Source organism: Otolemur garnettii, unplaced genomic scaffold, assembly GCF_000181295.1.
Source record: "Otolemur garnettii isolate 467f Iridium unplaced genomic scaffold, OtoGar3 scaffold00413, whole genome shotgun sequence".
Classification (NCBI taxonomy): Eukaryota; Metazoa; Chordata; class Mammalia; order Primates; family Galagidae; genus Otolemur; species Otolemur garnettii.
The window spans coordinates 35,763-48,800 of NW_003852808.1; the positions used below are offsets into that span (position 1 = coordinate 35,763).

At 39.8% G+C, this 13,038-nt stretch overlaps 1 protein-coding gene across 1 annotated transcript in view; it reads left to right on the top strand.

Moving 5' to 3' along the window:
- Positions 1–664: 664 nt before the first annotated feature.
- Positions 665–13,038, top strand: part of LOC100961834 (adhesion G protein-coupled receptor E4-like) — a gene marked incomplete at its 3' end in the record, with an annotated part of 31,609 nt that continues 19,235 nt past the window's right edge. The window contains exons 1-6 of the mRNA XM_023509142.1: positions 665–695; positions 2,508–2,558; positions 3,261–3,383; positions 4,266–4,418; positions 7,087–7,127; positions 7,637–7,772. Of these exons, the coding sequence (XP_023364910.1) occupies positions 665–695; positions 2,508–2,558; positions 3,261–3,383; positions 4,266–4,418; positions 7,087–7,127; positions 7,637–7,772 (535 nt within the window). The remainder of the gene's footprint in view (positions 696–2,507; positions 2,559–3,260; positions 3,384–4,265; positions 4,419–7,086; positions 7,128–7,636; positions 7,773–13,038) is intronic.

Below are 13,038 nucleotides of genomic sequence, written 5' to 3' on the forward strand. Positions count from 1 at the left end.
ATGTTCTCATCATAAAAACTGAGAACTATGTGAAGTGATGAATATTCTAATTAATTTGATTTAATCACTGTAGAATGTCATCATATTCAGAAACATCACATTTTACTCCATTAAGTATATGTCACTTATGAGTATTTGTCAGTTAAAAACATTTTTATAAAACCAAATACATAACAGCAATGTGAAAGAGAAAAATAGGCCAGGTGCAGTGGCTCACTGTTATAATCCTAGCACTTTGGGAAGCATAAGTGGGAGGACCACTTAAGCCCAGGAGTTTGAGGTTGCAATGAGCTATAATCAAATCACACCACTGCACTTTAGTCAGGCAGCAAAGCGAGACACTGTCTTGGGTGGGTGGGGGAATGGAAACAAGGTAGTTTGTCCACTGGATTTTCCATAGTCTAGATTTTGCTGATTATAGTAGGATAGGATTTTAAATCCCAGAATATTTATTCCATGAGATGCATCTATTTTCAATATTTTCTGGTGGTCAGCTTATTTCCTATAACCAACTCTGCTATGATCATACTTGCAGGATGCTTTCCTTGAGATAGTCACACAGAAGCAGAATTACTGGCTCAAACAAAAGGCAGGGTTTATTGTTTGGATGAGCATCAGCCCCTGCATCAGAGTCTCAGGCCGTGGCTCCTGGTGTGCATGTGCAATGGGAAGCAGGTGCTGGCTCCTGCTCTCGGGTGAGTAGAACAACAAACTCCTTGCCTTCTCTTCTTGTCCTCTGCTGTCCTAGCTGTGTCTGCTCCCACTTTAGGCACTTTCTCCAGCCATAACTGGATGTGCTTGTCTTGTATGAAACTCTCCTCCTGAGTCTTCTGGGATGGGCAGCCCAGAGCATAGCTGAGGCAAGAACTTGTTTGTGTATAAGTGTTCGCTCTGGATGGGATCCTTGGAAGGAAAGAGATGGGTGGGTGTCACAGAAGGAAGCTTGAAGAGGCAATGAAGGGTGCATTAATGAGAGGTGACCCCTGAACAGGTGTGGAAGAAGAGGGAGAATTATCATATCACTACCCATGATACTGAACTCAGTAAGTATACTGGAAGAGGCAGGAGCTGTCCCTTCATCTTGCCAGGACCAGGGGATTGCCTCTTTCTTTGATAACCCAAATGGACCATGTACATGATGCAAGTCCAATGAACTAGATGTTGTTTGCTGTTTCACCATTTGGGAGCTGATGCTGGCTGTGAAAGCAGATGCTTGCATGTTTTAGCAAAGGCTTCCACTACAATGGGCTTGCAACAAAAGGGGTAGGAGAAAAATTGTTCAGCCAGTTGCAGGGTCATTCGTAGACTATCTGCCTTGAGATACTGGTGTTAGATACCCCAGGAAGAAATAAGTGGGAAAGTTTTCTGCATCTCTGAGTCCATTCCCAGTCTCAGGATGAAGCTTTTGTCTAACAGTGTAGCAGCAGAAAGGGGTAATAGTTAAAACATCTTTACCAGCTGTGTGCAGTGGCTCAGGCCTGTAATCCTAGCACTCTGGGAGGTTGAGGTGGGAAGATTGTTTGAGGTCAGGAGTTGGAGATCATCCTGAGAAACAGAGAGATCCCATCTCTACCCCAAATAGAAAAAATTAGCAGGGTGTGGTGGTATATGCCTGTAGTAGTTCAGCTACTTGGGAAGCTGCCACAGGAGGGGGTTGCACTGAGCTATGATGAAACCACTGCACTCCACTCCACTTGGGCAATAGAGTGAGATTCTGTCTCAAAAACAAAAACAAACAAAATACCACAACACTTTATCCTTTTCAGATTTGCCACGGTGCTTGGGCTTCCAGGATTCTTATGGTCTATATTACTCAGATTTCTTCTGACCTTAGAGTAAGCTTGAGGTCCTAAAGGTTAAACCTGCACCATCCGATCCCATAGCCACCAGCCACGGCAGCTAGTGAGCACTTGAAATCTGGCCAGTGGAAATGGAGAGGTGTTGAATTCACACCAGATTCCAAAGAACTAAGACACACATGAGGTGTTAATAATTTATTAAGCATTTATTTTATATTAATTACATGTTAGCATGATACCATCTTAGCTCTATTTGATGAAGTAAAATATATTATTGAAATTAATTTCACCTGTTTGTCTTTGCTATGTTTTTTTAAATGTGATCACTAGAAAATTTTAAAAAGACCTATATTTTTGTTGGATGGTGTAGGGTTTGAAGTCTGGCCTGACAAAGGCAGACAGTGGAATATGGAAAGGAGATCGCAGAGCTGATCTTTGGTACTAGACTAGGTGGGAAAGTTGAATTAGCTGCTGAGCTTTGGGGAGCTGGCCCCACCACTTCTGTCAGATATACCTCTCCTGCTTCAGTAGCATGTCATGCCTGCTCCCATGACCCCTGCATTAGAGCCTGCCTGGAGGAATCTACAGGGAAGTCACACACATGACTGGGCAGAAGGTTAGAGTTAGTCACCCCTGACTCTCCCAGCCTTCAGTCAAGCCCAGCCCTGGGAGCCCTGTCTGAATTATTCCATCCTCTCTCTATTCTAGGTCTTGGTGTCTTGCTGACTCTGTCAGGATCAGAAGCCAAGAACTCTAGAGGTGAGTGTACTCATAGCCAAAGGCCAGAGGAGAGGAGATTGGGATCTGGAGACCCCCCTTAAGGCTACTATAATGCTGCTGCTGTGAACAAGGGTTTACAAGCATCTCTTCCAGATGTTGCTTTCACTTCCTCTGGGTGTATGCCCAGGGGTGTGATTGCTAGATCATATGGTAATTCTACATTTTGACTTCTTGAGGAACAATCGAACTGCTTTCCATACAGGCTGCCTCATTTTACAACCCCCAGCATGGCACAGGGTTCCAGTCTCTCCACATTCTCAACAGTACACATTATTTCCTAATGGGTTACTTTCACATTAATGAAACTGAGTTTTTTGGTAGACTGACTCCTGTCAGTCACTGATGGAGGGTCTTGCTCTTGAAAGGGCAAACAATGTCACCCTGCCAGGTGGTGAACAAAGGGGACTCTGGTGGCCAGAGAGAGCCCTCAGGGGCCCCAGCACACAGGTACTGGGACTCAGAGGTCAAATGTCAAGCACAAGTGGTGTTGGTTGCAGAAGTGGGATCTTCTGGCACTGTACACATCTGTGCCTAGCAGTGGGCTGGGTGGGAAAATGATGTCAGCAGAGATATTTCCAGGAGGACAGCCTTCTGATCACAGCATCTTATAGACTGTAGGCGCTAACGAATATTTCTTGAATACATGAATTAGCAAAGGAAGACACTCTGTGTTCCCTGCAGCCTTCTGTCCTCAATGCCCTGAGCATGCCGTCTGCTACAACAGCACCCACTGTGCCTGTGAGGATGGATTCCAGACCAGGTCTGGGAAGAGACACTTTTACAGCTCCTATGACAGATGTGAAGGTAACAATATTATTTATAAGATTTAATTTGATCCCTCATTAGTGATAACTATTCTAGTCATTGTGTCTTACATTTAAAGCACAGAATTCCACAGGCCAAGGAAAACCCATAGCTCTCCAACAGACTAAGTGACAAGGCACAGTTGTTGGACAGGTGCACTGGTCACTGAGTCCTTCAGATAGAGAGAGGAAATGTGAGTCCTTGCTTCAGGGGGCTTTCTGTCCGTGGGCTTGAACCTTAACCCTGCTCCATCAGCAGGAAAGGCTGATAACATGGAGAGATTCAAGGCATACAAACATTGCACAAGCCAGGATTTAACTGGTGTGTTTCTTTCACCTAGCCTGAAACCTTTCCTAATAATGTGTTAACTTACCCTTGTTTTGCATTTATTAAAAAAATTTGACACTCACCATTAAGTAAAAGCAATAGTCCATCCTTATTCCAGTGATTTGACAAATCTCTTACACTATTTTTTGACTCTCCACATTTATCTGGGTCTTTTTTTGAACCTTTGGTCCACTCCATTAGTCTATATTTAGTCATTCATGCATCAGCACCTCACTGTTTTGTCAAATCTTCGTAGCTTTATATCTGGTTCCCACCTTGTAGTTTTTCTGCCTATTCTTGCCTAATGGTATCAACTTGTCTCATCCCATAAAATACATGTAGATTATTGTACCAGCATTGCACTGGATTTATACATGAATATAAAGTGAACTCTAACTTTTATTATTTTGATTTGTCCCAACTAAGAACAGGAGTTCTTGGGTACAGGTTATTTGGGTACATTTGTGAACAAAGTTGATCTAAAGATTCCATGGGCAACGGAACTTGTATAGTTCTATGAAAACGGAAAGCAAAAATATTTCTCTTGATTCACAGATACTGACGAGTGCAAAACTGGGCTGGCAAAGTGCAAGAATATTGCATATTGTAGAAACAAAATTGGAACTTATGTCTGCAGTTGTATAGTAAACTATCCTCTCTTCAGATGGGTGGCTAGATGGTTTGAAAGTGACCAGCCAGATTGTTATGGTAAGACCCTCCCAGTACTCTTTCCTCCATTAAATAGGATTGGGGGGGGGAAGTTGGGATGACCTTCTGGGGGCTACTGATTTCCAGCCAGGATGAGAGAATGGACCTCTGTCCTAACCCATGTTTCTCATTCCTTTGTCCTCTTTGTTGTCCAAGGAGATGTTATTCAAGCCCATGACATAAAAAACCATCTCTGTGTGGATACTTTTTTTTTTATTAAGTCATAGCTGTGTACATTAATACTATCATGGGGTACAGTGGGTTGTTTCTATATACAGTTTGAAATACTTTCATCCAACTGGTTAACATAGCCTTCATGTCATTTTCTTAGTTTATGATTGGTGTCTCCATACAGTTCTCAATCCTGACCTTCCAAAAAAAAAAAAATCTCTGATTTGTTTTCTGCACATTTAATTCCCTTAAATTCAATTCCTATGTCTGTCTATTTCTCTGCATCTCAAAGCTTGTGAGTTCATCTGTCACCTATCTTGCCAGCGCAACACCAAGGCTTGTCTTCACTTTCCCTCTTTCCTTATCTGTAAATCCATTCTCCAAAATGAGAACTCTGGTTGTTACCATCCACCATATATTTGTTTATTTTTTCAATCCTAATATAATTTCATGTTTTGAATTAGATGGATTGGACTTATGTGCTGCCTTAAGTGCTCCCTTACTATCTCTTTTAGGTAATGTTTAACTTGTGTATACCTCATCTGTAAGACTAAGACCTATAGTGCATACTAAGTTACTCCCTCCCCAGTTTTGTGGCTCAAATAACACAAATTTATGTTTTAATATTTTGTTGTACAAGCATAGCTTAATTGAGTCCTTTGCTTCGGAATTTATTACATCTGCTATAAAGGTGTTTCCTGGACAGTGGTTTGATCTGAAGGCTTGACTATGGCTGGATCTCTTTGTGTCTCATTAACATGATGGCTAGAAATATCCAGTTCCTTAAGAGCCATTGGACTGATGCCCTCAGTTCCTTTTTAGAAATCCAGTGCACTACTCATTGTGCAACAGAGCCGCCTCTCAGTTCCTTTTTAGTGGTTGTTGGGAGCAGTCATCAGTTCCTATATGTGCGCACTTCTATCACTTGCTTTATTATATCAAAGACCTGAACACAACTAGACAGTGTCAATAGGAGAAAAGTCATAGTCTTCTATAACCTAATCACAGTAGTGGCACCCTATTACTTTTACTGGACTAAATTCATTAGTAATGACTTACTGAGTCCAGTCCACTGTCAATGGCAGGAGATTATACAAGAATGAGAATACAAAGAGGCAGGGATAGGGCGGCACCTGTGGCTCAGTGGGTAGGGCACCAGCCCCATATACCGAGGGTGGTGGGTTCGAACCTGGCCCCAGCCAGCTAAAACAGCAATGAGAATTGCAACAAAAAATAGCTGAGCATTTGTTGTGGCAGGCACCTGTAGTCCCAGATACTCAGGAGGCTGAGGCAAGAGAATTGCTTAAGCCCAAGAATTGGAGGTTGCTGTGAGCTGTGACATCATGGCACTCTATTGGAGGGTGACAAAAGTGAGATTCTGTCTCATAAGAAAAAAAAAGGGCAAAGATAATTGTACACCACTTCAGAATCTTGTTTTCTGGGTTGAATACTGTGCTCTCCAATTTTGTGTCCACCTGGAACCTGTGAATATGATCTTCTTTGGAAATAGGGTCTTTGCAGACACAATCAAGTGAAAATGAGATCATACTAGATTAGGGAGGATCTTAAATCTTATATAACTGGTGTTCTTATAAAAAGAGGGAAATTTGGAAACGGACTCACACAGAGAGGGAAGAGGGCCATGTGAAGGCACAGATTGGAGTTTTGCTGCCATAATGCAGGGGAAAGTTAAAGATTGCTGGTAAGTACCAGAAGACAAGATGATTCCTTAGAGTCTTCCTAAAAGGAAACATGGTCCTGCTGACATCATGGTTACAGACTTTTAGCCTTCCAAGGTGTGAGACAGTATGTTCATGTTGCTTTAAGCCACCAAGTTTATGCCATTATGTTTTAACAGTCCTAACAAACTAGTGCACCTCACCTATATTTTATGATTACTAATGCATGAAAAACACTTACCAGTCCTAGGTATCTAGGAAGGCTCAGTAAATATTAGTTATTATGCTACATATGTCTGTTATAACCTTCTGCATTCTCTCAGATGATATACTGTAGTTGTCATTGTAGACAGCTGCTTCTATAATATTAACTCAATTAATGCTGATTTTTTCAGGAATCCTTCCCTACAACCCTGATATGTTTGAGTTCTCTGCTGTGCATTCCTCATGTGATTCCTCACAATTGCTTTATTATTTATTTGTAATTCTTTGCTTAATGCCTTTGCTTTGAGATTGTAAACTGCATGGAGCACATACTTGGTCTCCTTTACTACCATACATCTATGTGGTTTAGCATAGTGTCTAGTCTTAGTAGGTGATCAATAAATACTGTTGACTGATGTATTAAACTGAAAGTTGCATTCTAATTACCTTCTGTAATCCTACTGTAAATATATTTTGGCTTTATTTGAAGGGAGTTAGGGTGGCCTTGAGCAAGATCAGGGAAAGACCCAACTTAAGGGTGATTGAAAGAAGTGGTGTGACCAGGGTGTATTTTATTCCATATCCCATTTAATATCTACTCTTTTCCCCCATAGAGAACAGTAGTGGTAAGATACAGCCACGAGCAAATATTTGGGTAAGTGGAGTGAAGCCCAGGTTAGGGGAACTGCTGGTCCATCTCACATTATTCTCCTACTTTAACACTAGCATAATTCCTCATGATTTTTACAACAGAGCTGTTTTCATCCAGGGGTGATTTTGTCCTCTACCCTAAGGTCCTCTAAGGGTCATCTGTTAATTTCTAGGAATGCTTTTGATTTTCACAACTTCAGATGTAGTGGGGAAGGTGTGTTACTGAACAGATCATGGCACAGCTCAGTATCTCATTATGTTTAAAACAGCCTTCCACAACCAAAAATTGGCTGGTCTCAGATGTCAACTGAAATTAAGACACTCAGGGAAAAATGACAATGCCTTAGCTGTCATTTGAAGACTTGTGGCAGTGTTTACAAATTCATGTCCACCCTCACCTAATAGCACTTCCACAAATACTGTCTTCTGAGCTCACTCTACCACATTTATGCATATTACTGCTTTATGAAGTTTTAGTGAGCATCTATCTAATTAAGTTTATTTCTTTGTCAGGAAAATCTAAGGGACACTGGAAGCAAAAAGGATGTTGCAAGCACTGCTACCCGATTACTTCAGATAGTGGAATTGAGTATCTGGAATGAAAGTTTTGTTTCTCCAGGAAAAGGTGGAAATTCTTTGTTTGATATAGGTAAGAGGTGCTGAGTAGACTCCTGTTACGTCTAGAAAGAGATCTGGGTTCCTGCATTGGCAGGGCCTATGAATGATAAAATCAGTTTGCTCCCAGAATTAGTCTTCCATGCTAAGAAGTAGGACCTTTCCTGCATGAGTAGGACCCTTCTTTCAAAAATATAAATTCAAGGGAATTAACCATCTCTCTTCCCCATTCCAACTTCCCTTAGTACAGCAATAATTATTTAAGAATATATCACATCCTACTATAGCTGGTAGAAAGACAACCAGTTTGGATTATTTTTCCACTGTACTCTCACATAGTCACAGCAATGCAGACTACTTCATCTTTGGTCCACAAAATATGTGTAGATGTTTTCCTCCACAGAACAAGCAAATCTCCAGCAGAAGTAATTCAATTCTGGTATCATCTACCTGGAGTTAGCTTCTGATCCCACAGTCTGAGGGCTTAGTCCCTCAAGAATACCTTCACTTCAGACAACAATGGCAAGTCCCAGGTTGAAGCCTGCACTTTTTTTTGAATATTTTTCTTTCAAATTAATATGAGGGTACAATTTTTTAGGCTACATTGTTCTCACTTCAAGGGTAAAATTCTATTTGTAGAAGAGCCATTCGCCCAGGGTGCGTGTCATACACCCTCATGTGCACATTAGGTTAGATCCCACCTCACGCCCTGCCATACATCCTCCCCTGAACCCCCTCCCACGTCCCTCTACCCCTGAAGTGACTATATTAGTGTTTTATTGTTCTTATGAGCATGTATTTGTTTATATATTGATTTCATATTAGTGTGGAGTACATTGGATATTTATTTTTCCATTCTTGTGACACTTTACTAAGAAGAATGTATTTCTACTCCATCCAGATAAATGTAAAACATGTATATTCTCCATCTTTTTTAATGGCTAATTGATATTGCATGGTATACATATACCACAGTGTGTTGATCCATTTATGGGTTGACTGGCACTTAGGTTATTTCTTTCACTTGGCAAATATGAATTAAGCTACTAAAAACATTCTAGTGCAAATGTCTTTGTGGTAAAATGATTTTTGTTCTTCTGGGTAGATAGTATTGGGATTGCAGGGTCAAATGGAAAGTCTACTTTTAGATCTTTGAGGATTCTCCATATTTATCTCCAAAAAGGCTGTATTAGTTTGCAATCCCAGCAGTGATGTAGAAGTGTTCCCTTCTCTCATTATCCACACCAGCATCTGGTGTTTTGGAATTTTGTGATGTGGACTAATCTTGCTGGGGTTAGGTGATATCTTAGAGTGATTTTGATTTTAATTTCTCTGATGATTAAAGTCAAGCATTTTTTCATGTGTTTGCTGTACTTTCATCTGTCGTCCTTGGAGAAATTTCTGTTCAAATATCTTGCCCACTTATAGAGAGGGTCATTTGCAATTTTGTTATTGTTTAATTTAAACTCTCTGTAGATTCTAGTTATCAGACCTTTTTCATATTCATAACATGCAAAAATCTTCTCCCATTCCAAAGGCTGTCTGTTTGCTTTGTTTGTGGTACCCTTAGCTGTGCAAAAGCTTTTTAGCTTAATCAATTCCCAGTGATTTATTTTTGGTGTTGTTGAAATTTCTAGGGGGGAGGTCTTCATCATAAAGTTTTTTCACAGGGCAACATCTTCAAGTGTTTTCTCTACACTGTTTTCTAGAATTTTTATTGTTTTATGTATTAAATTTAAAACTTTTATCCAAGGAGAATCAATTTTTGTCAAAGATGAGAGGTGCTGGTCCAGTTTCAGTCTTCTACATGTGCATAACAAGTTCTCCTAGCACCATTTGTTAAATAAGAATTCTTTTCCCCATTGCATGTTTTTATTAGGCTTATCAAAGTTTAAATGGCAATATGTGGCTGGGTTCATTTCTAGATTCTCTATCCTATTTCATAGATCTACATCTCTATTTTTGTGCCAGTACCATGCTGGGTTTTTCTCATTTTTATTTTATTTTATTTTATTTTATTATGTCATATATCCATAGATCATGAATACATTTATGCCTTTGTGGGATTCAATGTGTTGATTATCTGTACAAATTGGAGTGCTTAAATCCTACTAATTAACATAGCTTTCACCTCACCTACTTAATCACAGTGTTAAGACATTCCTCTACTAGGTGTATATCCCAAAGACCAAAAATCACTTGGTAACAAAGATATATACACCAGATTGTTCATTGCAGCTCAATTCATAATTGCCACATCTCATAAGAAGCCCAAGTGCCCATCAACCCATGAATAGATCAATAAATTGTGGTATATGTATACCATGGAATACTATGCAGCATTAAAAAAGATGGAGACTTTAACTCTTTTATGTTTACATGGATGGAACTGGAAAATATTCTTCTCAGTAAAGTATCTTAGGAATGGAAAAAATATGTGCAATGTACTCAGTACTACCACTAACCAATTTACCATGTTGTTTTTTTATCACTATAGCCTTGTAAGATAACATGATCCCTCTAGATTTGTTTTTATTTCTAAGAACTGTATTTGCTATTTGGGTTTTTTTCTGGTTCAATATGAATTGAAATACTATTTTTTAAAGTTCTTTAAAGTATGACATTGGTACTTTGATGGGGGTTTCATTACATCTATAGATTGCTTTGGATAGTATGTACATTTTAACAATGTTGATTCTTCCCAGCCAGAGCATGGTATGTTTTTCCATTTGTTGACATCTTTTACTATTTCCTTTCTCAAAGTTTCATAATTCTATTTGTAGACATCTTTCACATCTTTTGTTAGATATATTTCCAGATATTTCATCTTCTTTGGTGCTATTGTAAAAGGAATAGAGTCTTTGCTAAGAGCTTTGTAGTTGAATCTCTGGGATTTTCCATGAGATAATCATGTATAAGATCATGTCATCCATGAAGAGGGAGAGTTTGACCACCTCTGTCCTCATTTGGATTCCTTTAATCTCCTTCTCTTGCCTAATTATGATGGCTAGAACTTCTAACACTAGGTTAAATAGCAGTGGAAGCAGTGGGCAACCTTGTCTGGTACAAGATTTGAGTGGAAATGCTTTGAGTTTTACTCCATTCAATATGATATTAGCTGTGGGTTTGCTGTAGATAGCCTCTATTGGCTTAAGTAATGTTCCATATAAGCCTATTTTCTGGAGTGTTTTTTATCATGTAAAGGATGATTTATATTGTCAAAAACCTGTTCTGCATCAATTGAAAGAATCATATGGTCTTATTTTTGATTCTATTTATGTGGTGTATTATATTTATAGATTTGTGCATGTTGAACTAACCTCGTGTCGCTGGGATAAAACCCACTTGATCATGTTGTATAACCTTTTAAATGTCTTGTATTCTGTTTACTAATATCTTGTTGAATATTTTTGCATCAATATTCATTAATGATATTGGTCTATAATTTTCTTATTTGTTGGGTCCTTTCCTGGTTTGGGGATCAGTGTGATATTTTCTTCATAGAATGTGTTGGAGAGGATTCATTCTTGTCTGTATTTTGGAAGTTTATGCATTATAGGACTTAGTTCCTCCTTGAAGGTTTGATAGAACTCTGATGTGAAACCATCTGGTCCAGGGCTTTATTTTTACAGAGATTTTGTATGATTGATGCTATTTCAGTACTTGATTTTGGTCTATTCAAGATTTCTAAATCTTTCTGGCTGAGTTTAAGAAGGAATTGTGCTTCCAGATGTTGATCCATCTCCACATTTTCACATTTCTGGGAATAGAGATTTTTGGTAGTAATGGTTGAGAATCTTTTATATTTCTGAGGCATCTGTTGTTATGTACCCTTTATCATGTCTGATTATAGTTATTAGAGATATTAATTTTCTGTGGTTAGTCTAGCCAAGGGTTTATCAATTTTATTAATCTTTTCAAAGAATCAACTTTTTGTTTCACTGATCTGAATAATTCTTTTGTTTTTAATTTCATTTAGTTCTGCTCTAATTTTGGATATTTCTTTTTTTCTTCTGGGTTTGGGATTGGATTGTTCTTCCTTTTCCAGTTGCTTGAGATGGCCCATTAGGTTGGTGACTTGTTCTCTTTCTGTTTTCTTTTTTTTTTCTTTTTTTTTTATACTACATGTAAAATATGTATTTACATGTCAGTGATTTCACATGTAAAATACCTATTTTCAAGTCCAGGAAAAGTATTGACAGGAATTAATCCAGAGTGCTAAGAAATTGTCCCTGTGTGGTGAGAGTTCTGTTGATTTAGCGCTTCCTTTTTGCTTCTCTTTATCTCTTGTTTTCTCCTTAATGAACATGTGATTCTCCCATAAAAGCCCATTGGCACCAGCAGGCTGCTGGCTGCAGCGTCAGGCTCTCTAGTCCTAGAAAAGCCAATGAACAAAGGGAACCCCCGCCCTGCAACAAGGTGAGGACAATCTTGGTGAGAATGCTGTCTACCAGGGTAACATTCTTAATGTCAAAGGGAAGTGCACAAATCTGTGAGACCATTAACAGATCCCAGGGAAATGATTAGAGCAGAACATTGGCAAAGAGCAAAGCTATTTGTGCTCTGCCACTGTGGTGAGGGATGGCAAGTTACACTAGGATGCACATGCCACCCAGGCCCTGATCGCAGATGGCTGCAGACCCAGCATAGACCAAGGGTCATGACAACATCCTTGCCTCTGTGTTTCCCCCATACTGGCCCTTCAGGGCTCCTCTCAGTGCAGATGAGCCTCCTTTGTCCAGCTCCTGGGGACCCAGAGCAGCCTTGAGAGCAGCTGGCAACAACTTGGGAGATTTGCCTGGGCTCACACACGTCCTGGAGCATCCTAAAGCTGAGGAAGTGGCAGGATCAGTCATGGTTCACCCAGAACAGACGCTCATGCAGCTGTGAAAACGTGGAAGTGCTCCAGGTGTGTCTTGTGCGGAAAGCCAGGACGTGCAGCTGGAAATGTGGCCTGGCCTGGCCTCAGGAATAGAGCACAGGGGACCAGCAGGCCACTCTCTGCCCTGGCTATGAGTATCCTGGGTCCCAAGAATGAGAGGGCCCTTTGTGTTTACATTTTAATTCTTCTCTGTGTTTCCCGCAAAAGAAATATTGTCACAATAAGCCATACGTGACTTAAATGACGGAAAGAAAGGAAAACAACCAAGGCCTTAAAACAGACATCTGCTTAGGACCCGTGCAGATAATTTGCAGAAGGCAGGATACCCAGGGCTGCAACGCATATGAGCCAACATTTCACCACAGTGCTATTTGTGTGGGAATGATTTCTGTTTTCCTTAGGTTATTGTTTTTCTAAT